General features: G+C 37.0%; 1 protein-coding gene across 5 annotated transcripts in view; it reads right to left on the reverse strand.

Annotated features, from left to right (window-relative positions):
* Window positions 1-21496, reverse strand: part of LOC149069405 (coiled-coil domain-containing protein 174) — a 149366-nt gene extending 127870 nt beyond the window's left edge. For 3 of the 5 annotated variants that reach the window (XM_089249641.1, XM_089249640.1, XM_089249642.1), the window contains exon 1: window positions 21387-21496. In XM_089249641.1, the coding sequence (XP_089105767.1) occupies window positions 21387-21407 (21 nt within the window). In that variant the 5' untranslated portion in view covers window positions 21408-21496. Of the gene's footprint in view, window positions 1-8449; window positions 8507-21386 lie in introns of all 5 variants that reach the window. The other 2 variants (XM_089249644.1, XM_089249643.1) reach the window with 1 other exon arrangement.
* Window positions 21497-25006: the final 3510 nt, after the last annotated feature.

The raw sequence follows: 25006 nt of genomic DNA on the forward strand, positions 1-25006 counted from the left end.
ATTACATAATTAAAATTTCGCAGAATTTTCGTCATTTTTTCCCGGAAACGTTTCCCTTTCGCTCTCGTGAAAAAGGATCTGTTGAGGTTCATAATTTTTTCCGAAAACATGCATTGGCCATCGATGACTTCCATTCTTATTGGTGTATAATCACACCATTTGATCCACGATGTCGACTCCATATTTAATTTCGTTATTGTAGGCAACTGTTTCTGGGGTCTTTTTCACGTTTTCGTTGATAGTTACATCAGTATGAAGTGAACTCAGAACTAGAACATTTTTAATTTTTTTTCTCTCTGATAAGATGTCAGCGTGATATCAGTTCCAATTTTGAATACTATCGACGAGTATAGATCCTGTGTTCCTGTTTTTGCAGTTGGAGGTACTTCACGACGGTCTTTTTGAAGGGTCCCAACCAAGCTTGTCCTTTTCAAAAATGCACATAATCTCAGTGATGTAAAATAATCATCTGTTGTTTTGTTTCGACGTTTTCCTAGATAAAGTTTGACTAATCGAATTACATGTTCATAGACAAGTTGATTTGCTGGTCTGGTGTTATCTGTCCCAGTGTAATCGAAACTGATTTTCTGTCCATTCAGAATATATTTGGAATCAACGCAGGCAAGAAGCCAGAATTTTATCCCAAATTTGTCTGGCTTACTTGGGATATACTGTGTCAATGGACATCTTGCTTTTGAGGGTAGAAGTTGTTCGTCCACAGTTAGATTGGGCCCTGGTTTGTAGCAAGCCGCACTGTATTCTATGAATGAAATCCATAGTGAACATGAAAGAGAAAATTGGTCAGATCAAATCGCATGAATTTCAAAATTTCTTTGAAACGATATCTTGTCATTGTTTGGGGAAAAATAGAGGACCCCAAATCTTGATGACCACAATGAATTCAGTAGGAAGTTTTTTGCACCTCTTGCATACATAATGGATATCGTTGCATCCAGTTCAAGCAAAGAAACTGACCAAGAAGTTTCATTTAGACGACGATGGGCTTCAGCTTCTGTATATGTCGAATCATTTTGTCGCAGAAAATAAGGCGTCACAAACCCAGAACACTTTCATTTATGTTTTTTGAGCGCATAAAATGTGGGGCCTTGATTTTCTCTCAATATATTTTACAATCCTCGACATCCTAAAGTTGAGGAAGGTTCTATGATTTTCCATATGCTCCCACCTGCTGCAGTCTCTTAGATTGTTTCTGTGGCTTCAACGAGTTATAATGAGTCACACCACGGTCATTTTCTGCACACGAGAGCTAATTAGACCGGGACCTACAATTTATTGCCGATTCCGAACGGCAAGCTTGTTTCTAAGCTCATCGAGAGGTTGGTGCACTAACTCCTCAATGGGGGACTTCATGCGGTCAAGTCGCCGTGTCTGTTGTACCCCTGTGCCAGGAAAGTTTTCTGACAAAGACGAACCGGGTATCAAACTCGCGACACCTCTAAACATCCTTTGGTACTTTAGGCGAGTATCTTATCGACCTGGGCTACCGCGCCCGAGAAATAATTTTATATTGATTTAAATCTTCATCAGAACCGTTACTTTCACTACAGTTCGACATAGGGAAGGTCTATGCTCTTCTGCACTTTCATCATAACTGCTTCCAGAGTTTTTCTCATCTAATCTTTGCATCTCCTGGAGTATTTCTTCAGTAAATATACGTTTTCTCGTCATTCTAAACCAATGTTTCCCAAAGTGGGCAATATCGCCTCCTGGTGGGCGATAGAAAGGGCCAAGGGGGGCGATAGAAGCTACGGGTATAACATAGGATACTATGGGTTCGCTTGAGTTGGGGGGTGATGAGGGAAAAATTTATCTGAAGAAGGGGGCGATGGAACAAAACGTTTGGGAAACTATGTTCTAAACTAACTGTTTGAGAAGATCACATGCACTCAAATTTTCTACGTCCCAGAATAAACAATTTAACGGATAATATGGCAAGAATGCTTGACAAAAACCAAAAATGACACACCTGCTGACGACACTTGCAGATAAGAATGAGAGGAAAAGAAAGGTCACACACAAGGAAGGTCAAATGCAAAAAAGACTTTCAGAAGGATTATAACCTACTTAGAAATCAATTGTGACGACGATAATAGTATTTACCACATAATGTGCTAGAATATAAGGAAAGGTCACTATGACCCCCTTCGGTTTTTCTAGGTATATCCGCTCGTAGCTTCGTTGTTAAAAAAGATAACGAAAGGAAGCTTTGGTATACAATAAGAACATGCTAATTCAGGAAAAGTCCAGAAATTCCAGGTGGTTCGGTTTATTCTTAGCAGAGATATGTAAGCGTAAACAGCGTGCAGGGTCAAAAAGACCCCCGTTTCGTCTTTCTACTGTTAATATTTCATCATTGATAAATGGAACTTGCAAATGCGGATTATGCGATATCATTTTGTCTTGAAGTAACCGAAATTTTCATCTACGGATTTATGAATAAAAAATATAATGTATAAAGCGCCCGTTAACTCATCTATTCGAGGGAAAGTGACCGTGGTATATCGGTCACGAAAACAAATTGGTATACGTAGGTTTACCATATTTTATCGGTGGAAATACGGGAGATAGAGATCCTAAGTAAAGAATTGCTTATTGTTAGGCCGACCATATTTGCTCGAGAAAAATACGTGAAATTGGGATTCGAAATACGGGAAAATGCGGGACAATGTCAATTATTGATAAATGATGCCAAAAGTAAGCGAAGTCGTTAACTCGTGCTAAAATCACTGAAAATTCGCCAATCGCGAGAAATAAAGCGCCACTTCAAATGGCAGTGAATTAAAAAAAAACATGACAAATGTGTGAGATGAATATTCTTGTTTTTATTGTTAATCTAGTAGTCCCCCAATAGTATTTCACTTAATCTTGTTCACCCCTCAGAGTGTGTATTATGTTACATATGTGTGGCAACGTTCTTTTTGTTTACTTTTTGTGGTTTTGTATTCTCTTTGTCTTTCCTTATGAAGGTACTACCATTTTTCCTGTCTAAATAAAATATTTGAAGTTACTTTCATTTTTAGTCTCTTAATGAGGCTTTTTGAATCACGTGATATTTCCCTTTTTCTGGAGAGACATACATGGTAACCAATATGGCGACTTCCTGCGCAACTCATGAAAGACATAAATCAAAATTAAAGAAACATAGAAATCAATTGGTTTTTTTTTTCTTTTTGATGGTTGCTAGATATTTCGAAAATTTTCTTGAAGCTCAAGTTATCGATTTGCCTGCTTTTACTTCAAAAAATGCTTGATTAAAGCTGCGGGTTTTCTTCAGTGTAATTTATGGACCCATAATTAACTTCAAAGCATACTAAACTATATAGATTAATGATATTGGATATTATAAAACAATACAGAAGTATTAATTGTCATTTTTGTGCTTGAGAAGATATAAATCAATGTTATTGAATGAATATCTAACTCAAAAGTAGGTCCGGCTAATTACGTTATATTTAATTTTCTGTGCTTCATATTTCTAAGCGAACTCAATTTTTCGAAAATCGAGAATTCAGTTCAATTTTTAAAATTATTGATGAGGCGGAAATCCCTACTAAATTTCCACATTTCTACGGTAAATTCGGCAATTTTAACATTGATTTCCATGGGAAAAACATGCTGTGCTTGTCCCTCCAAGTGATACTGATGATCATAGGCGTACGCAGAATTTTCTCGAGGGGGAATTGAGATTTTTTTACCTTCTGAGGGGGTTTTACCTTTTTTCCTGTAAAATAACACTATAATCTTGGCTCGGGGAGGAGGGTGGGTTCCCTTTGAGTACGCAAATGCTGATGATGGTTATGATGTCTATTCCAAAAGCCTCATTATCGTGATGTAATTTCTAAGCTGGAAAGATAATTTTAATTGTTGATTTTTTGAAGAATAAAAAGTCAAGTTGACTTCGTTGAAAATATTTGAAAACTCAGGACATTTCTGCAAAAAGTTGGGACAGCAAAAAAACAGAAAAAAACCAGGACTGTCCCGAGAAATACGGGATGTATGGTCACCCTGCTTATTGCTATTCTATCTCTCAAAAAATTGTCAAATGTTGAAAAATTGATAATTATGGTTAAAATTGATGGGAAAGAAATGCTGATGAGTATTTACGAAGGAGGACTACAATAAATTGCTGTAAATAAAAATGTATTTCACGAAATAAATGTTATGTTATTGATATTTTTTTAAAAATGTCTTGTTTTTGTTATGTAAAAAAGAAACACGTCACAAATATATGACATGAACGTTTATGTTTACAATCATAATTAATCGTACCATGATTTGTAAGAAATTAAAATTATCTTCCTCCACGTTTTCAGTCAAGATTGAGCGAGTTTCAGCGAGTCAAGTGAGTTTAGTCGAAAATACGGGACATTTTGAAAAACAAATTCGGGACAGTGAAAATAAAAGATAAATAGCAAAATATAGGCCTACTTAGCAAACGTTTTGTGGTGACCTTATGCATATGACACATATGTCACGCATTTCCCGGGACATTCCCGTATTTTCACTTTATTTTGGCTGCCCCGACTTTTTTTGCAAGAATGCAGTGGTTTGTCGCGAATTTTCTACATTGTAGAATCTACAAAGCCTACTTTTAGATGCTTATAGTTTTATACTTTATTAAAATCAACTATTGAAATTATTTTTCGACGCATAAATTATATCACTATAATTACAACTATGAATAAGAATATTCATCTCACATACATCATGGTTTTTTTACTTACTTGATAAAGTGATCCTCAAATATGTTCAAGAGATCCTGTATGATCTGTTCAGGGAATTTGTTAATGTTAATAAACATCCATGCCCGAGAGAATCGGGGTTCGGACTAACACTTCCACAGTAAAACGCTAGCTCCCAAACTACTCCACTGCAAGACGGCAAATACTAAACGTTGATTTAATTGTTTGCCCCTTCAAACGTTTTATTTCGTTATTTTAAAATGTACTTCGTTGAATCCAGTTTTGTTCACTGCAATTCTCTCAGAGTAATGCTTTGTTTCCTGCCATTGGTGTTTTTTACGGGATTTCTGCAAAAGTTTTCAACTTTGCTTACATTTGGCGTCATTTATGGCGATGATTAGCGATGTTCCGTATTTTACCCGTATTTGAAATCCTGAGTTCCGGTATTTTTCTCGAAAAATTTTGGTTTGCCTAAATGTGCAATAAAACTTAGTGACACGGTTTTTACAATCTACCAAAATTACGAGAATTCTTTGGATAGCAATTTACTTCAGCTTTGGGAGCTTACGTCAGTGGTGAAATAATTGACGTTATGTCTCATCAGGCCCCTAGCCAGAAATTTCATTCCAAGGGGGATCACTTTCATTTCATGGGGAGGGACCAAAGTGATAGAAAACTGGTTAAAAAAATTTTTACATCGCGGGGCACTTTTCAGAATTGTTATCATTGAGCACTAAATTTGACAACATTTACAGGTTGGTGCCATGTATAAAATACAGTAATTGTGATAAATCTGGTGATTATGCATAATCGCCGGTTATTATGCACAATAATTTCATCCGTTTTGATCAGTGATTATGCATAGTAATCGATATAAATCCGATGATTATGCGCAATTACAGATTTATGCCATTTTGTTTACGGTAACATATAAAAGGTATTCCACGAAAAACGTCTGAAAGCGATAAAATGTTTTGTTTGAAATTCCAAAAAGAAATTACCCGCTTAAATTCAGTTGATTTATTTTGGTGAATGAATTTTAATTTGACGAAAATGTGACATTTTATATCGTCCATCTACAGATCCCTTGTCAAGAAAGCCAAAGCAAAAGTTTACAGAAAAAAATTAGGAAAAATTATATTAAATTGCAATCATATAAATTGAATATTTTATACCGCCCCTATAAACAGATCCTTTCTCCAGAGAGCCAGACGTTAAGGTTTCCCGGAAAAATCGAAAACTGTGTGAAATTTTAATTTGACGACACCGCCCCTCAAGAGATCCCTTCTCAAGAGAGCGAAAGGGAAACGTTTCTGGAAAAAAATGACAAAAATTCTGTGAAATTTTAATGCGACGAAATTGTAATATTTTATACCGCCCCTCAACAGATCCTTTTTCACGAGAGCGAAAGGGAAACGCTTCCTGGAAAAAATGACGAAAATTCTGCAAAATTTTATATTCGAAGAAATAGTAATATTTTATACCACCCCTCAACAGATCCTTTTTCATGAGAGCGAAAGGGAAACGCTTCCGGGAAAAAATGACGAAAATTCTGTGAAATTTTAATTCGAAGAAATTGTAATATTTTATACCGCCCCTCAACAGATCCTTTTTCACGAGAGCGAAAGGGAAACGTTTCCGGGAAAAAATAACGAAAATTCTGCGAAATTTTAATTCGAAGGAATTGTAATATTTTATACCGCCCCTCAACAGATCCTTTTTCACGAGAGCGAAAGGGAAACGCTTCCGGGAAAAAATGACGAAAATTCTGCGAAATTTTATATTCGAAGAAATTGTAATATTTTATACCGCCCCTCAACAGATCCTTTTTCACGAGAACGAAAGGGAAACGCTTCCGGGAAAAAATGACGAAAATTCTGGGAAATTTTAATTCGAAGAAATTGTAATATTTTATACCGCTTCTCAACAGATCCTTTTTCACGAGAGCGAAAGGGAAACGTTTCCGGGAAAAAAAAGAAAATTCTGTGAAATTTTAATTTTATGTAATATTTTATACCGCCCTTAAAGAGATTTGTTGGAAGAAGATATTTCATACTTTGCCTGGATTGTGTTTAGGCATTCTATAGAAGCACCAGGATAGTTGCACCAGGCATTCTATAGAATGACTAGTCATTCTAGAATGCCTAGTCTATAGAATGCTAGTCTATAGAATACCTAGGCAAAGTATAGAATAAAACCGGTATTTCATACTTTGCCTGAAACGACCAGGCATTCTATACAATACCTGGATTTCATACTTTGCCGGTAACATATATAATCCATAGCCACAGGAGGGTCAGTTGTATTCTCGCCAAAGATAGCCTAGATTTCTGCAGCGATTTTGTGCGATTCCACCGTTACACTGGCTTCCTGGTGCAACTATAACGCTTACATATCCTTAGCACCTAAGGGCACTTGTGTAATTTTTAGCAAGGAGCGCAAACGCACACCCTTCAGTTTTCTTAAAGCACAAGGCATCGAATAAGATCCTCGTTTTCCAACCATTTCTTCTTTTATTTTTTTTTTTTTGGGGGGGGCGGAATTAACAATCCTTAAACATGCATGCTTGAAGATGACCAAAAAATTGTTGCGAAACAACGGGGTGGGGGAACTGGATACATCGATTAAAAGTGAAATACACTAATCACACAAGAAAACACACATTCTTCAGCATTACACTTTTATTTACGGGGCCATTCTACTTAACATGTTGCCAAGAGGTCAACTACAATACTCTTCATGATTTTGGCATAACCAGCCATTATAAAAGCTTCAATTTTACATTGTAACAAAAACGACCGCATCTTCAAGAAAAAAGCTATTTTCGGTAAGTGAAAATTTTAAAAACTTCAGTAGCACATCTGGGTTTTCCCAGGAAATGAAGTTACATTCGTTTGTGGACTTACTGATATTGACACATTGACATGGCTCCCATAGGGTGAGACTAACAAGGCTCAGGACGATTTGTCTTGACTTCCCACTCGTATAAGAGCTCGATTTACTATTCAGTACTTTGAGTATTATTGTATTTCCTGATAAGTAATTACGAACTTATACTAAGGTGGTCCCAAACTCAAAATTTTTTCCTTTATGAGTGTTCATTTAAAACCCAATGAGAAGTTTAGGTTTGAAGTTTGGGTAATTTTTAAGTGTTTTTCATTGGCAGGGCAATGCATTTTGAAGCAAACCAGTTGATGGTGATGGTATTGAAAAGGACAGCTGATAGACAGGTTGCATGTGGGAATGACATATCAGATACTACTCAGTTTTTCACAATTCTCAAATAACCACCAATGTAAAATTGTACGAAATCAAAAATGAAGAAATAAAAGGTATAAAAAAAAATTATCCTGAATGATAGGCCTACCTGTGCTGAAAGGCACTATTGCAGTCCACTAAATAGTAACAACTGGCAATGGATTGCTGCAATACAGAGATGTTTCTTGCTTTTGTGACAGACATGCTAATCTATGTGAATGCTATGAAAAGAAATGCTAATCTATGTGAATGCTATGAAAAGAAATGCTAATCTATGTGAATGCTATGAAAAGAAATGCTAATCTATGCGAATGGTATGAAAAGAAATGCTAATCTATGCGAATGCTATGAAAAGAAATGCTAATCTATGTGAATGCTATGAAAAGAAATGCTAATCTATGTGAATGCTATGAAAAGAAATGCTAATCTATGCGAATGCTATGAAAAGAAATGCTAATCTATGCGAATGCTATGAAAAGAAAACTTACTCTTGCCAAAGAAGTATAAAACTGCAAGTTCCACAACCGATTTCAGAGTTTAGATCTCTGGAAAATGACATTCAAGAAAATAGTGAAAACTATGCTATCGACTCCAAAGGAAACAGCAATGAAGGAATGTCAACTGGTCTAATTAAAGCAGATGTTCATATGCTCATGAAATTTGATTCTGGTGTGGTGTATATACAAGTACATACAGATACGTTGTTGTAGCCCAAAATGACATTGAAGATGATGGAGAGGTCAAAGTTATGTGCCTCAAAACTATGAATGATGGCTAGGAAGCTGTTCAGAGCTGATGACAAAGATATCCCTTACATCCACTTTGACCAGATTTTAAAAATTTCGCGAGCCACAAAATTCAAACCATGAGAGAAGGGGGCATGTGTTTTTTGAATTTCCTCATAGCGTGGATGTTTTTCAGATGTCATGGTCTCTGGGATACCTTTCATATTATATTGTCTATATAATTGTTGAAAAAATAAAAGTGTATATAGAATAATTGTGATTGCTTACTCCAAGTTAAACATTTCTGTTTACTCTGATATGGGAAGCATTTTTGCAGTTCACAGGCAAAGTAAGTAAAACATCTACGAAACTATTCTGGGGAGCCGCAGATGAACCCTGAATTGGGCAAGACTGGGTCGCTGGTAACAAAATTCTAAAAACCACTGAGTTACAGGACACCGTTCAAAACAGAATATATGATCACGCATACCTGAAATATTTCTCAACTTTCAAAGGTGTTGCCTAAAACCTAACAGAAAAACACTGCGCTTAAGATTTTGCTGTGAAATTATTTCAAACTGTTAAAAAACTATTCAAAAATGTATCAATGTTAGTTGCATACAGGGCCGGAACTAGATGCTTGGTCGGCCAGGGCAAGCAGGCATTTTGACGCCCCTTTGTAATGTTGAAGGAGAGATTAAAGGGTGAAATTGACAACGCCTCTAGTCCAACAACAGCGGCACCCGGCCCACTGTGCCCCCCCCCGCTAGTTGCAGCCATTTGTTCTGCAGTAGCACTAAATGTTCTGTGCGTGTGTCGCAGATTGCAGCACATTATGCTTTGGGGATTGTAAGAAAAAGAATTAAGTATCATTGTAAATAATCGTCGATGTGTTTCGAAACTGTTTTCAGTTCCCTCTTCAGTAACAAAGAAAAGTTAAAAGATAAATATTTAGGATAAACATTATTTCGACTCTGTCTTGAACAGCGAGTAACTCCTGCTGTAAGGAGTATTTATCTTTCAATTTTTCTTTACTACTGAAGAAGGAACTTCATACTTTTGAAAAGCGTCTATTTGCTATTCGCTTCTCATTTTGGGTATAGTTATGTTGTTTACCTCTAGTATATTGTCTCACCCAAAAGGTGTTTTATTTCTACTTACTGTAGTATTTGGAAATAATTCATAGCTATTGTAAGTAACATCAGAATTCAGTATAATCTATATACAGGGGGTCCTGTAAGCAGGGGCGGTCTTAGGGCAGTGCGACCGGTGCAATTGCACCGGGCGCCGAAACGCGTTAAATATACGTTACTAGAAAAATATTTTTAAGATATGTATTTAGTTATAAACTATAAAATATATATGAAAAATGACCAAGATGAGAAATTTAAAAAAAAAAGGTTTGAGTGTATATAATATCAGTTATTTTTCAAAAAAGAAAATCTATGGGCAGTGCACCTATATACGCAGTGATTTTGGTCAGATAAAAATACTCTCTCTCGAGCTCATTTCGTTTACCCTTGCAAGGGATTTGGGGGGGGGGGGAAGACGCAATTTCTTTCTCTTTTGTTGTGCAGTAAAAAAAAGTAATAATGGAATGAATCACCCTTGGTCACCCAATTTTTCTACCAATGAGAGCAAAAGTGTTTTCCTGTGTTGTGGGTTGGGGAGTATTACAGGAATTGAAGATGTCTTCTGTTCCGTTGATGTGGGAAAGATTTTGAGCCAGAGGCCTTTCATGCCTCTTTTTTCCTGACTTGAATTACTTTTATTAAAAACGCAGAATCAAATCACCAATACAATTGCATTGCGGAAAAAAAAATTTAAAAAACGAATGAATTAAAACTTATGATTAGCTGACCATTTTAAATAGGGATCTGCACTTGGGCCTCGTTCCTGCCTGCCACACGAGGAGAAACAAAAATGTGCTCACACGAGAAAACCCATGCATTTAAGCATGCCCGGTCACTGGCCAGTCTCCCGACTCGCCAGACTTTCCTATTAGTTCAACCAGGGACAGCTTGGTGGCGCTGGGTGTGCTCTAGAAGGGCGTCAAATCCGAAGTGAAAGGGCAAAAAAAATAAATTTGGAAAAATTATTTGTGCCCGCTATAGAAGGGGAGCCAAGTCTGAGGTAGACAGGATGAAAAAAAGTTAAGGAAAATTATCTCTGTCCGCTCTAGGAGGAGCGTCAACATGATATGTTATGACATAAAATATCGCTGATCCTTTGAACGCATCAAAAAAACAAAGCAATTAAAACAAAATTATTATAAAAAACAGGGGGGTCGGGGGCCCAAATATAGGTCCCACTCGGGTAGAGAGCAGTGTCGAGCCGCCCCCTGAATGCAACGTATGTGTTTGTGTGGAAAATTTAAACAAACCGTACATATACACAACTGAACATCTTTTCAGAGTTTCATGGATCTTGTTCCAGATACCCGGTGAAGGCTCCTAGACAGCATCTCTGTCTAGGAATCCTTGGCAAGGTGTGGCCACAACGCCACTCTAAAAAAAGACATATTTTCCTTTCAAGAAAATAATGAGGAACGTATGTTGGAAATTCAATTTGATTTTTTTTCCAACCGACTTTCAAGAAAGGCCGAAATCCACAATATAAATTTGATCGAAATGAAAATCAGGTGATCCTAGTTGAAATTTTCGATTTTAATTTCTGTCATATTAGTTTTCTATAAGATTTGTAAGAATTTCAATCATCTTGAAGAAAGTAATTTTGTAGGTCAGTCAACGTATAAAATCGCTCTCAAGGAGGAGGAGGTGGGGGATGTTGTTTAACACAGTTTTGTGGAGAAAATGTCAATTTTTGTACGGACCCAATCTATAAATATTTTTAAAAAATATGTTTTTTTAATAAATTTTTAACGTAATTATAACTAATGGAACCTCTCTCTTTCCTTCAAAGCAAAGCTGCATTAAACTTTCAAGCGGCTTTGCTTCAAAAGACTCTTCTCATGCAACTTCGATCCACAATAAGAAATTCATTTCCAACGTTTTGTTTTTATTTCAACGTAATTTTTTTTTAAACGTATAATCTACTGACTATATGCAGTAGAATAGGTAGGTTAATTGGGACTTCCATGGAAATATGGAAATAAAGTAGTGTACCTTACATATCCAAAACAAGGAGGGGGGAGCAGCAGCAAATCCATTTCATATAAGAAATTTCTGATATGTAACTTATCGATATATTTCTGATATGTATATGTATCGTATATTTGAAATGAGGTTTTTGAAACTGATGAAATACAGAATTAAATGTATCTTACAGTAAATGTGTTGAATCGGTAATGCATAATCACCAATCATCTCGGTAAGTTTGATAAATTTTGCAACATTTATCACTTTTACCGGGGATTATGCATTTCTTTTAGACCCTGTATGCACAAACGAGCGGGTTGCTTCTTTTCACTTTAGATATTTTTTTTTTAACCTCGGGCAGGGACGCCAAAACATATTTGCTGGTGTTGCTAAAGCAATACCTTCCAATCATTTTTATGATATTGCTCAGCAATACCAATCGTTAGAGCAAGCAAAATGTCAAATTACGTTCATGCAATATGCCATAAATGTCCTTTTTGCCTATTTTCAAACTTTTTTGGTAAAAATGCCTTTTTTGAAATTTTTGTGCTATAAATGCCTATTTCAACATAGTTTCAAGTTTATTAGTGAATTTCAGAGGCCATAATCTGTAAAACTTGGGTATTTTGGGCATTAACAACTTCAAAAAATCGTTTTTATTTTAAATTTCCAACTTTTAGTATTAATTATTAGAAAGTCCCCCCCCCCCTCCAGTCTATTTCACGCAAATAAGTGATCTGAGAGACTGTTGTTGCCATTCATTAACTTTGCTTTGGCCAGATGGTGGATATTAGATGTGAATGATTTTGCTTCAGAAGCAGAGGAAAAGTAGAAGTTTTTGTTTCTATCCGGCACGCTTTACATAATGTCTCGGCCAGGCCGAGTTGCATGTCATAGCGTTGTATTGGACTGCGTAGTATGTGCATAGGTGGCTGATGGCTCTCCCAGAGGTCATGAATTGACGTCATGGCTCACACAAGCCGGAGTAGGAGCAGACAGGGCCCATGGTGCTTTGATTTTATTTATCTACTCTATAATATAAAATCACAAACTCAAAAAGGGCCTGTTTCTAAGCAACACGATCAAATCTTGTTACCGAAATGAGTGACGGAAATCTGTTACGTTTTTGTGTTACGGAAGTCGGTTACGATTTTTGATTTAGTTTTCATCTAACTCCTGAGGACATCGGGAACCGCTTGACCTGTAGGGATCAAGTTTTGTGCATGTGCCCAGAGGTATGTATACATCACCAGTGCTCCCAACACACAGGGTCCAGGTACCCAGGGCGGGGCATTGGACAGATCTCTTTATGGGAAAATTGACAGGTTTCATTTTGAGTCGAGGATGAATACTTGCTTCTCATTGCGTTGCATTGCTTATTGTGGCACTGTAAAAATAATGGTGCATTACTGATTGCAGTGCATTGCATATTGTAGTGCATCATGTGCTGTATTACTAATTGTAATGCAGCGTTTAATGCGTATTGTGGTGCATTGAATACTATAGTGCTTTTTACAGTGCTTTGCTTATTGCGATGCATCGCCTACTATGCTGCATTGCTTATTTGTGGTGTACAATATACTGATTACACACATTACTACATTACTGATTGTGATGCTTTAGGTGTTGTAGTGCACTGAGTGCTGTATTGCTTATTGTAATGCAATGCTTATGGATTATTGTGGCTCATTGCGTATTATGGTACTTTCTTTAGTGCGATGCATCACATATTATGTGGTATTGCGGTGCATGAGGTGTTGTGGTGCATTGTAAATATTGGCCAGTTGCGCATTATTATGCATTACGTATTTTAGTGAATCACGTGCCATATTGATTATTCTAATGCAGTGCTTATGGTGTATTGTAGTTTATTGTGTATTGTGGTGCATTGCTTATTGTGCTGTATTGCCTACGGTGGTGGTGTATTTGTTATTGTGCTGTATCACCTACGGTGGTGGTGTATTTATTATTGTGCTGTATCGCCTATGGTGGTGGTGTATTTGTTATTGTGCTGTACTGCCGATGGGGGTAAATTACGCATTGTGTTGCTTATTGTGGTGTATTGCATATTGCGCTCAATGTGGTTCACTGAATATAGTGGTGCATTGCTTATTGCGGTACTGTGAATATGGTTGTGCACTAATTATTGTGCTGTATTGTCGATGGTGGAGCAATAAGCATTGTGCTGTATTGCCGATGGTGGAGCAATAAGCATTGTGCTGTATTGCTGATGGTGGTGCAATAAGCACTGTGCTGTATTGCCAATGGTGGTGCAATAAGCGCTGTCCTGTATTGGCGATGGAGGTACATTAAGTATTGTGCTGTATTGTTTAATGTGGTGCATTGTTTTTTGTGGTGTCCTTAATATAAGGCTGCACTACTTATTGTGCTGCATTGCCTAAAATGGTGCATTGCTTATTGCACCGAACCGCCGATGGTGTAGCATTGCTTATTATGCTGTATTGCTTATTGTGGTGCATTGCAGGGCATGCAGATACGACCACATAGGTTCTCGCGCTTGAAGGGGCTCCATATTCATTGCCGTACGCAAAGGGGAGTTTTAGGGTTCTCACCTCGAGCCAAGATTATAGTGTTATTTTGCAGGAAAAAACTGACCCCCCCCCCCCAAAACAGAGTTAATATTTTTTTTTAGAGGGTTTTTGGCTGTAATCCTCCACGCTGGCCAGATATTCAAATATGCTATTTAAACTACTTTAAGTTAATTTAAATGTTTTTTGAAGGTTGGTAAATCAAAATTTCTCTCAAAAATTCCTTGTGCCCCTTTGAAAGTCAGTCCTGCGCAGGGCCGCAACTAGATGTTTGGTCACCCGGGGCAAGTGCTCATTTTGGCGCCCCCCTTGTAATGTTGAAGGAGAGGTTTGAGAATGAAATTTACACTCCCTCTGGTTCAGCGCCCGAACCGAAGCACTAGACCCCCTTAGTTGTGGTCGCCTGCTCCCCCCTTAGTTGTGGCCCTGATCCTGCGTATGCCTCTGCCTTGCGGAGCTACGACGTCTGTCGTTCATTTTAGTTGATTCGCTATCACGACGGTACTGTAATAGCTAACACAATCACTTCTTTCTATTAAAACATTGTATATGTATCGTTTGTGACAAAATTTAATCAAAGTTCAATAGAACCTCAATTATCCGGGGGTGGATTATAAAGGGAGACAGATTTACCGGGATACGAAAAATTCTAAACTTCACGGGAGGTAAAAGAGTGCCAAGAAAAATAATTGTTCCTTAGAATAACGTAAGGTATAGGGTAACAACCGAGAAGGAAGAAATTTGGTGATTAGAAGAAGGTATTATATTAATTATATTATTGAAGTCAGCACTATAGCCAGAAATTTATTTGGGGGGGGGGGGAATTTATTTATCAGAAATTATTTTTAATTAATTCCGAAATTGTTTCTTTCAATTCTAAAATTAATCGTTTCTCAATGTTTTCCAATAACAACCATTTCCTGAAAATCATCGGCAGGTCACGACAAAAAAGCTTCAAGGGCTAAAAACCCTGGCTCAAGCCTTCCATATTACGTATAGCCAAGACCCCTGTAAGCCTGGGGTCTTTAACGCATGGCCAAATTTGGTCCTCGAAGCTTTTAGTCGTAGCCTGCAGATGTTTCCTCATGTTATTTCTCAAATGTTATCAATTCAGCTTTTTTATTATTAATTATTTTTGTATTCAATCTTTTTGTATTCAATCAATAAATTCTAGAATTTATTTCATCAGAAATTATCATTTTTAATTAATTCCGAAATTGTTTCTTTTAATTCTAGAATTAATCGTTCTTCAATGTTTTCCAATCACAACCATTTTCTGAAAATCATCGGCGGGTCACGACAAAAAAGCTTCAAGGGCCAAATCTGGCCATGCATGGAAAACCCCTGGTTCAAGCCGTCCATATTACGTATAGCCAAGAGCCCCTGTAAGCCTGGGGTCTTTAACGCATGGCCAAATGTGGTCCTCGAAGCTTTTAGTCGTAGCCTGCAGATGTTTCCTCATGTTATTTCTCAAAATGTTATCAATTCGGTTATTTATTATTATTATCTATCATTTTTTAATTATTTCTTATTTTATTATTATGCATTTTTGTATCCTTTTATCAGTTCTAAATTCAATCAACTTAAATTTTATTACTAAGTGATGGACAAGACTTCGTTAAGCTTTTTGGAGAAGAAAAAAACACTTTTTTTTTTTATTTCAGAGAGTGTCTTCTTGCATAATAGTAATTTATAAAATTAGGTTAAAAAAAATTCCAAAATTCTTTGTCAAAAAATTTCGGTTAATATAGTCTGATGGAAAATTACAGGGCTTGACAAATCCCAGGCACTAGATCACCATGGCGACTACGAAATTGTCTTTGACCCCTAATATTTTTATGTGTGATAACTGATAATCATATTTTGAAGTCTGAGGACAATACAGAATTACGGAAATTACGTCAATTTGTCTGCCAGCATGAAAGGGGTCCTGAACAAGTCAGAATACACATTTTTGGACGGATTTTGTGGGGGAAAAATTTTTGGCCCCTCTAATATTTTGTTGGCATATAATATAAAAAATTATATGCCCTATAAATTTCTTTTTTTGGGCTTGTCAAGCCCTGCTCATGTATATGTATACTTTCATGTATTTGAGCGTATGTATAACATTAATAGGTCTACATACACTGTACGCAGGCTCAGAGACATGTGCAGAACCATACTTTGTTGTGAGAGAAGAATTTGAATCGCTAACCTTTAAAAACAGACCGAAATAGAATTAGAAAATGCATATAAATGCTATATGCAACTTCTGTTGATATTTTAATTTATTAAAAAATTACACTAAATTTTTGATCATCTTGAGGCAGACATCCATAGATTTACCATATTTTACTGAGGCAAAAATCTTTTTCCACAAAAGTAGATAAATTACCCGTCATCGCTGAAATCAAATACAGATTGAGAATAAAAAAACGGGACATTCTAGTTCAAAAAGGGACGTATGATCAATAGGAAATAATACATGTTATGACAACAGCCCCCTATGAATAATGTCTCATAAACTTTGAGCAACACCAATCATTTTTGACATCCGGCGTCCCTGTCCTCAGGGATGTTCAAGCCCAAACTTCAAGAATTGTGTATTATTGAAATTAAAGCCAAAGTCCCTGAGGTTAAAAAAAATCTACAGAGAGGAAAAAAAAACAACCCCTTCCCAGTGCCGCCTTAACGCATGTGCCTACCTGGGGAAGAGTCAAGAGTAGAGGGGCCTCACAAAAATGAGATCTAGTTAAAATATTCTAGAATTTACTAGGTAGGGCCGTAAAAAAAACCACTCGGCCCGGGAGGGGGGCCCTGATGATGCTCTTAAGACGATCCTGCCCCTTCACTAGGGCCGTAGTGTGCTTTCTCGGGGGCAGTCTTTTCTTAGAGTCCTCTTGAAGTGGTTATGCTCAGAAAAAGGAGTTACAACCCCCCCCCCCATTTGGCTCGTTGCGCAGCCAAAGTTGCCTCAGAATAGTTACGGGCCTGCCCAACTTGCAGGGCCCAGTGCTTTAGCTGGTGTTTGCCTGCCCCTTCTGTTTTTTAGTACTGGGTCTGAAGGGGACAAAGCTGCATTAAGAGTAAGCGTAAACAGTCCTATCGTTAAACTGGCAGCCAAACGGTATCAGCGCCCTCTCTCTTTAGATGGGTGCCTGCTGGCCTGTGATTGGCTGCTAGCACCGGGTAGGAAAGTCATTTCCCAATCACGGCGCCATTCTGTTTACTTACTCACGTAAAGACTCTCGGTTAGGTTGGTTAGCTATTGCTCGTGGTTATTTTGGCAAATTGTTCATCTTTAAAATTATAAAAACGGGCCTTCTGAGGGCCAACTAAAATTATATTTATTGAATAAGTCCGCGTGCATTTAATGGGTGTAAAATGGCACAAAGACGGGTTTTCACAAGTATAGATTTAGCTGTTGAAGTGTCGATAACATTGTTATTGTTACTGAGTGATTTATATTTTTATGCACAAGTACGTCTCCTATAAAGAAGTAAAAAATGTACACTTTAGTGGGAATTAAGATTTTTAGGTTCCGTAGCAATAGAATGAAAAATAAATCAAAGTTGAAATCGGGATAACGCGATCAAAGGAAGGGGGAAGAGAAGCGTGGGAGCCACGTGATCAATCGGCAAGTTTGACACACCAAACTTCAGATGGCGCTGCTATCAATTCCGCGGCCTTTCTTTAACATTAAGTGGGTACGCTTAACTTACAAGCGGCTTTGGAAAGGGATGATTTCAAATGAAGTTCATGAGTTTTATAAATATGAAAGAAATCATACGGGAAATATCACTTTAATTATCATCCTTATATTATCATCTTATCCCATACGTGATGCGTGCACTACACAAATTTTACCATAAAACTCAATTAAAATAAAATAAGTATGAAGAACAGATCCTGTGAGTATCCTGCATAAATATGTAACGTTTCGTTTTTTTAAGGTTTAATCTCTTAATTAAATCACACAAGTTGGGGTTTTTTGCTTGTTTACAAGTTGAATAGCCGTGTAATCTCCATTCTAGAAGAAGTTTTTCCGACTGGATTTTCGACTGAGGGAGGGGGCGCTGATTACTGTTTTTGCACTGGGCGCCACCAAGTCTAAGACCGGCCCTGCCTGTAAGTGCTAATACAGCCTTTATCTCATCAACTGTCCATCATACAGGAATTATTCTAATTCGAAAAATGCTCAAAAGGCATTTACCCTATACCAGTGTTGAGAGTTTGAATAGTCTCACAAAATAAAAAAAATCTAAATTTTTATACGGTCCCCTGTCCTTTAACTTCCAATTAGAAAGTTCTTGCCGTCTCTTCTGATGCCAAAAAAAAAAAAAAAATCAAAGTTTTCTAAGCACAGTATTCACAGAGATATTCGAATTCGAAAAACGGAAGAAACTTTAGAAAGAACAGCGTTAAATGCAGAAAAACCATTTTACCCACATTTAACATTGTTCTCTCTGAAAAAACTGATTTTTTTTCAAAAGAGCTAAGCTCAATGCTTTATTGACTTTTTGCTTGGATATACAAACAGAACAAAACACAATTTTTTTGTTTAAGCTTTTAAATAACGAATTTTTTTTATTCAAATCTTTATCAAAACATGTTCAAAACTGACCAAAAACATCATAAGTGTGAGATTTAAGAAACAGTAATGTTGTGTCAATCTTGGCACTGTGTTTTTTTGAGTAATTTTTTCTTGATTTTAATTGTATGAAATATGATTTTTAATTACAATAATTTTGATTTCGATTTCCCTAGGGAAATTTTTACGGAGGAGTGGGGGGGGGGAGTCATTTTCAATCAAGTTTCAGTTATACAATTTTGCATTAATTTATATGACGCTTTGACCCGCTGTTTCGGCGGTGTGATAGAAACCTCGCTTATACAGCGCGTCATATAAATGCGGTTTTGTTGTATGGGGCCTGAGCCCGCCCCCCCCCCTCCCTCCCTAACATTTTCAATAACTTTATGCCTATGATCTGAAATAAGTCTATTCACAACCGCATGGTATCATATATAGTAATAGTTTCAGATGAATTGTGTCATTCCAAGGATATATAACATAAGCCTTATGTTGACAAAATTTTAGAAAAAATTCCAAGAGAAGCCGAAATTTTGAAAATCTGGTCTGATGGTCTAGCATCACAATTTAAAAATAAATTTATCGCTTACACTTCACCTGCACTACAAGAAAAACATCATTTGCACATAACATGGAATTTATTTACAACATCACATGGAAAAGGACCCGTCTATAGATCTGTGATAGATCTGTAATAAAGCAGGTGTGGCAAGCTGTTAAGAAAGGAAGCCATACAGTTCAATGTGCAAGAGATTTTGTAAAAGCTGCCATTTCAACATCAAATGAAAAAATGTGGTCCTTGAAATGACAACAAATTTAAGAAAAAGAATGGAAGAACAAAGAATGGAAGCTCAAGAAAATTTTTGAAAATGCAGACCGCACTCAAGGACTGAAAAGTTACCAATTTCTAAAATGGTAGAACAGATTCGGTATAAGGGACACATCAAGTTGGCGACTTTTTCCGACAATAAGTCGCCATCGTCAACGCACTCAGGTTCCTTGTTGTTTGGCTGGGTTGTCGTTGTTCCAGAATGTTCTATTCTGTTCATGATAAAAAATCATAACTAGATGTTTTCTCTTGTTTCTAGCATGTCTTTTGAAACTTCCAACTGCCATTTTTTCGGAACTGATTCTCTCTCCTTCTCTTATCTTCCAAATGACGTCACCCCATAGCCGCGGCATTTTGAAAACCGTTGTTAGATGAGATCTGTTTTGTGATTAAGAGCTTGATTTCCACAATGTAGTGCACGGATCGGATTAATTATTGGATATATCACGCCAAAAAAAAAAATCGCCAGCATAAAAAACAACGGAAACGAACACCAGATTTTTCTATCGTCTCTGAGGTTGTACCTTTAATATTTTCCTTTATATAAACAGTTCCCCAATTATATTTATACCCTGATCGCTTTATTTAAACAAGGGTCCCAGCTTTATTTAAACAATGGCCGGGTTTTATTTGTGTAATCTTGAAAAAAATAATGCATCATAAATTTAAAATAAATGAAGAAACGTTTATTGATTTATTGCAATTATTAACTTCTACAAAAGTTGGAATTGACCTGTTCATTAAAACAGGATTTGACAATTATTATTATTGTTGAAACTAACCATTATATCTGCAGTTTTAATCACACGTGTTTTTATTAACGGAACCTAATATACTTTTATGCTTCCCACCCCCCCCCCCACAATTAGTTTATTTAAAATAGAGCACCCAGGTGTTTTATTTTTTTATTTATACTGAGAATATTTATGGAAGGACCATCATTTATTTAAAAGAGTTCTAGATACCCAGGGAGACTTTTATGCCCGATTGGTTTATTATTTAAAAGAGTCTGGGTTTTAATTTTTTTTTTTTTTAAACAGACATATAAATTATACAGATGTAATGTATGTGAAGAGAAAAGGGAATTATCTGTGTTTGCTATACACGGTTTTGGCCCAAAATTGTTTCGGTTACCAGGTCATTTTGGTTTGGCTGAGTCAAATCTTATAGGATACTGAAATCGTGTTATGAAAAAACTTTTTATTAAAAAATTTTTTAATAAATAAATTTTCCAAGTTTTCTTTTCATAAGGTCTATGATTATGTTGTCTTATGGGAGTGGGGTACACCCTTACTTTTCTAATTTTCTTACTTTTTCTGATTTTTTGAATGGGCCCTGCATATGGATGCATCATTATATGGCAATGTAAGGTTGATGATGTATCAGTAAAATGTTCACAAACTAGAATCAATTGGTTTACTGTTGGTTTGTTTGCCTAATGGAAGGATGAAGTTCTCATATCAGAAATAAAAATAGAAAAACATTTAAAGAACTAAGGAATGCTATTTTCTTGAACTGTCCAATCATTGGCATCTGTATATATATATAATTGGAGTTCTACTACACTTCCATTTCCAAGTAAAACAGAAAAGCGAAAACCAAGGGAAAGATAAAACGAGAAGATAAATTTAGGAAGCACTTTACTACTTACGCAAAAGGCTGAGCTAGTCATTATTTCGGAACGGTTATCACTTCCAAGGATTATATTCTAGAGTACACTTTTTTCTATAAACGTTAGTGATGGGCAGAGTTGCCAGGTCCTTAAAAAATTTCCAGCCAAAATCCTCTTCAAAAGTAGCCAAAAAGTAGTCCAAAATATTTGAACTTGTGCTGCCATCTATGAAACAACAAGCGAGTTACAGTTTGACGATATTCTAGCTTGCAAAAGTGGCTTATAACTAGGGTGACCATACATCCCGTATTTCCCGGGACAGTCCCGGTATTTTCTGTTTTTTTGGCTGTCCCGACTTTTTAGCAAAAGTGTCCCGGGTTTTCCCATATTTTGCACGAAGCCTACTTGAATTTTTATTCTTTATTGAAAACAAAGATTGAAATTATTTTCAACTTATAAATTATATTATGATAACTGCAACTATAAATGAGTATATGAATCTCCCACATTTGTCTTAGAGAAAATTTTTTTCCGTGGAATTCATTTTAATCCACTGCAATTAGCAGTAATGCTGCACTTCCCGCCATTGTGATTTCTCCGTTATTTTAACAATATTTGGTGACTTTGTTCGGTTTTGGCGTCGTTTTTGGCGATAATTGGCGACGTCCCGTATTTTCCCGTATTTGGAATCCCAATGTCCCGTATTTCTCTCGAGGAAATATGGTCAGCCTACTTATAACTCTTTTCCTGTTATAGTCACTAACTTCCCCCCCCCCTCAACTTTTCACTTTTTCGTAAAAAAGTATGTTTTTTTTTAATTTTGCGAAAGTCAGGGCTACACATTCTCTCTCCAGGAAAAACGGCCCAGATATGGCCTGCAGTCTCGGCCGTCTCAAAAGCATCATGGGCCCCGGACAAATTGATTCTGCTCAGCCCTCTATCCAGACTGCAATTTTTTATCCCCCCCCCCCCCCCGCTCTTCATTCAAGGCCTCCGTGGCGTGTCCGGGTTGGCCCATGCGTCAAGACGACACTGCCACAAATTGTGCGTAGGTGCCTACGAAATTTGGTACAATGATTTTAAAAATTAGGTATGGGTCCCAGACCAGATTTTTCATGGTCTAGTAAACAAAAAAAATTAAGAACTCTTCTGGGTTCCTGGCAGGGCCGTTTTAAGAGCATCATGGGCCCGAGAGCCAAGTGATTTTTCTTATTTCCTACATGGAAAATCCCCGAAAAATACAACTACCTCTCGTTTTTCGGAGGACCCTCTTCTCTTGAGGCCCCCGGGCCATGCTCGGGTGGGCCTATGCGTTAAGACAGAACTGGTTCCCGGGCTTGAGCCCTGCCAGCTCCACGCTTGTGGAGGTTACGGTTTCTTTCCCAGGCTTCTGTGGTCTAGATACTGTGTTTCCCATCCGTCGGGCCGGAGCAGCACCTTCTATAGCAGAAGGCCTCCACGCGAAGCTCGTGCCGTCACTTAAGTCTCCCTTATAGTGTTGGATATATTATAACTGATTGGCCGCGGTATCATGAAGGTTGAAAACCACTGATCTAAAGCCTAGGACAGTTCCCAAGTTTTTGTTTTACGGGCCATTCAATTATTGGGTGGCAAAGTCATTATGGTTGAAAGGTCTGGCTTTCCATAGTTGGGTGAGATGCCCCCCCCCCCTACTGCCTTGTCAGGAAGAAAATACAACATGAGGTGGGGACTAAAGTGAAAAAAAGAAAAACTTCCTTTTTTTTTATACAAAAATTGCCACGTTTTTAAGACAAATAAATTCAATTGGTCGAATGGTCGACGCGTTTCGGCTCTTCAATGGAGAGCCGTCATCAGGACCATTCGACCAATTGAATTTATTTGTCTTAAAAACGTGGCAATTTTTGTATAAATTAAAACCAGGCAAAGTTACTCATTTTTTGTGATAAAAACTTCTTTGCTCGCAAGCAAAGAAAAATAAAGAAAAATAGGGAGAAATTCGCCATGAACACAATTTTGGCTATAGAGATCTTTAATACAGCTTTGTACAGGCACGACCACCTAGATAAGGTTATATAGGATAAAGCGCTGCAAGCAAAGCTTTGATCTCTGCAAGCGCTTTGATATAGGAGGTCGTGGTACAGGGCTTTGTGCGTGAGGGCCATCCCCTGTATGAGAAAAATTTACTGAGTACATATACAATGACCATACGTCCCGTTTTCATCACGGTCCCGGTTTTTTGTATGTTTTTGTCTGTCCTGACTTTTTCGCAGAAATGTCTCGGTTTTTCACACATTTTCAACGTAGCCAACTTGACTTTTTATTCTTAATTTTATTCACCAAATCAATAAAATTATCTTCCCTACTCAGAAAATATATTATGACAATTACGATAGCAAATTACAATGGATTCTCTCAATGTTCATCTTGCATATTTGTCATGTTTTTCTTTTCAATTCACTGCAATTTCAAGTGGAGATTCATTTCCCGCGATTGGCGACTTTTCTGTGATTTTCGCATGATTTAACAACTTTAAGTTGTTACACTTACCTCCTACATAGGAGGTAGTGACTTTACTAACATTGGCATTATTTTTGGCGATAATTGCCAATGTCCCGTATTTTTCTCGAACAAATATGTTCAACCTAAATACATGGAATATGATTAGGGTGACCACACGTCCAGTATTTACCGGGACAGTCCCGGGTTTTTCTGCTTTTCTGGGCATCCCGACTTTTTAGCGAAAGTGTCCCAGTTTTTCCCGTTTTTTACACGAAACTTACTTGAATTTTTATTCTTTATGGAAGTCAAAGAGTGAAATATTATTTTCCCACTCATAAATTATATTATCATAATTACAATTCTAAATAAGAATATTAATCTCTCACATTTGTCTTGGTGAACGTTTTATTTCGTGGAATTCAATTTAAATCCACTGTAATTTGCAATAATGCTTTATTTTCCTGCCATTTTGATTTTTTTTTTGTCATTTCTCCAATATTTGGCAAATTTGTTTACTTTTGGCGTCGTTTTTGACGATAATTGGCGATGTCCCGTAATTCCCCGTATTTGGAGTCCCATATTCCGTATTTCTTCTGACGAAATATGGTCATTCTTAAATATGATTTATAGAACAATATGAGTAGGCTGACCATCATTGAGAAAAATACGGGAAATGCAGCTTCGAAATACGGGACATTGCCAATTATCGCCAAAAAGTAAGCAAAGTCGCTAACTCAGGCAAAAATAAGGTAAGTCGCCAATCACGGGAAACAAACGCCACTTCAAATTTCAGTGAATTAAAAAGAAAAGAAAAACAAATGTTTGAGATGAATATTCTCGCTTGTAGTCGTGATTATCGTAATGCAATTTCTGAGTTAGAAAGAATTTTAATCGTCGATTTAAAGAATAAATAGTCAAGTTTGCTTCGGAGAAAAAAACCTTAAAAACTGAGCATTTTTGCAAAATAGCCAGGACTGCCAAAAAACAGAAAAAACGGCCCCTGGACCTATGGTCACTTCAGTTATGAGGCTTTTCAAATAGATGTCATAATCATCATTCCTAAGGGGCACACACATGCAATGGATGATCCCAGTTATTTTTTCCTCCATGGATAGACATCAATGTTAAAATTGTCGATTTTAGCGTAGAAATGCGGAAATTTAGTGGGGTTTTCCGCC

This window comes from Pholcus phalangioides, unplaced genomic scaffold, assembly GCF_987345545.1.
Source record: "Pholcus phalangioides strain wild (caught in Gottingen) unplaced genomic scaffold, Ppha-v1.0 ptg000022l_1, whole genome shotgun sequence".
Lineage (NCBI taxonomy): Eukaryota > Metazoa > Arthropoda > Arachnida > Araneae > Pholcidae > Pholcus > Pholcus phalangioides.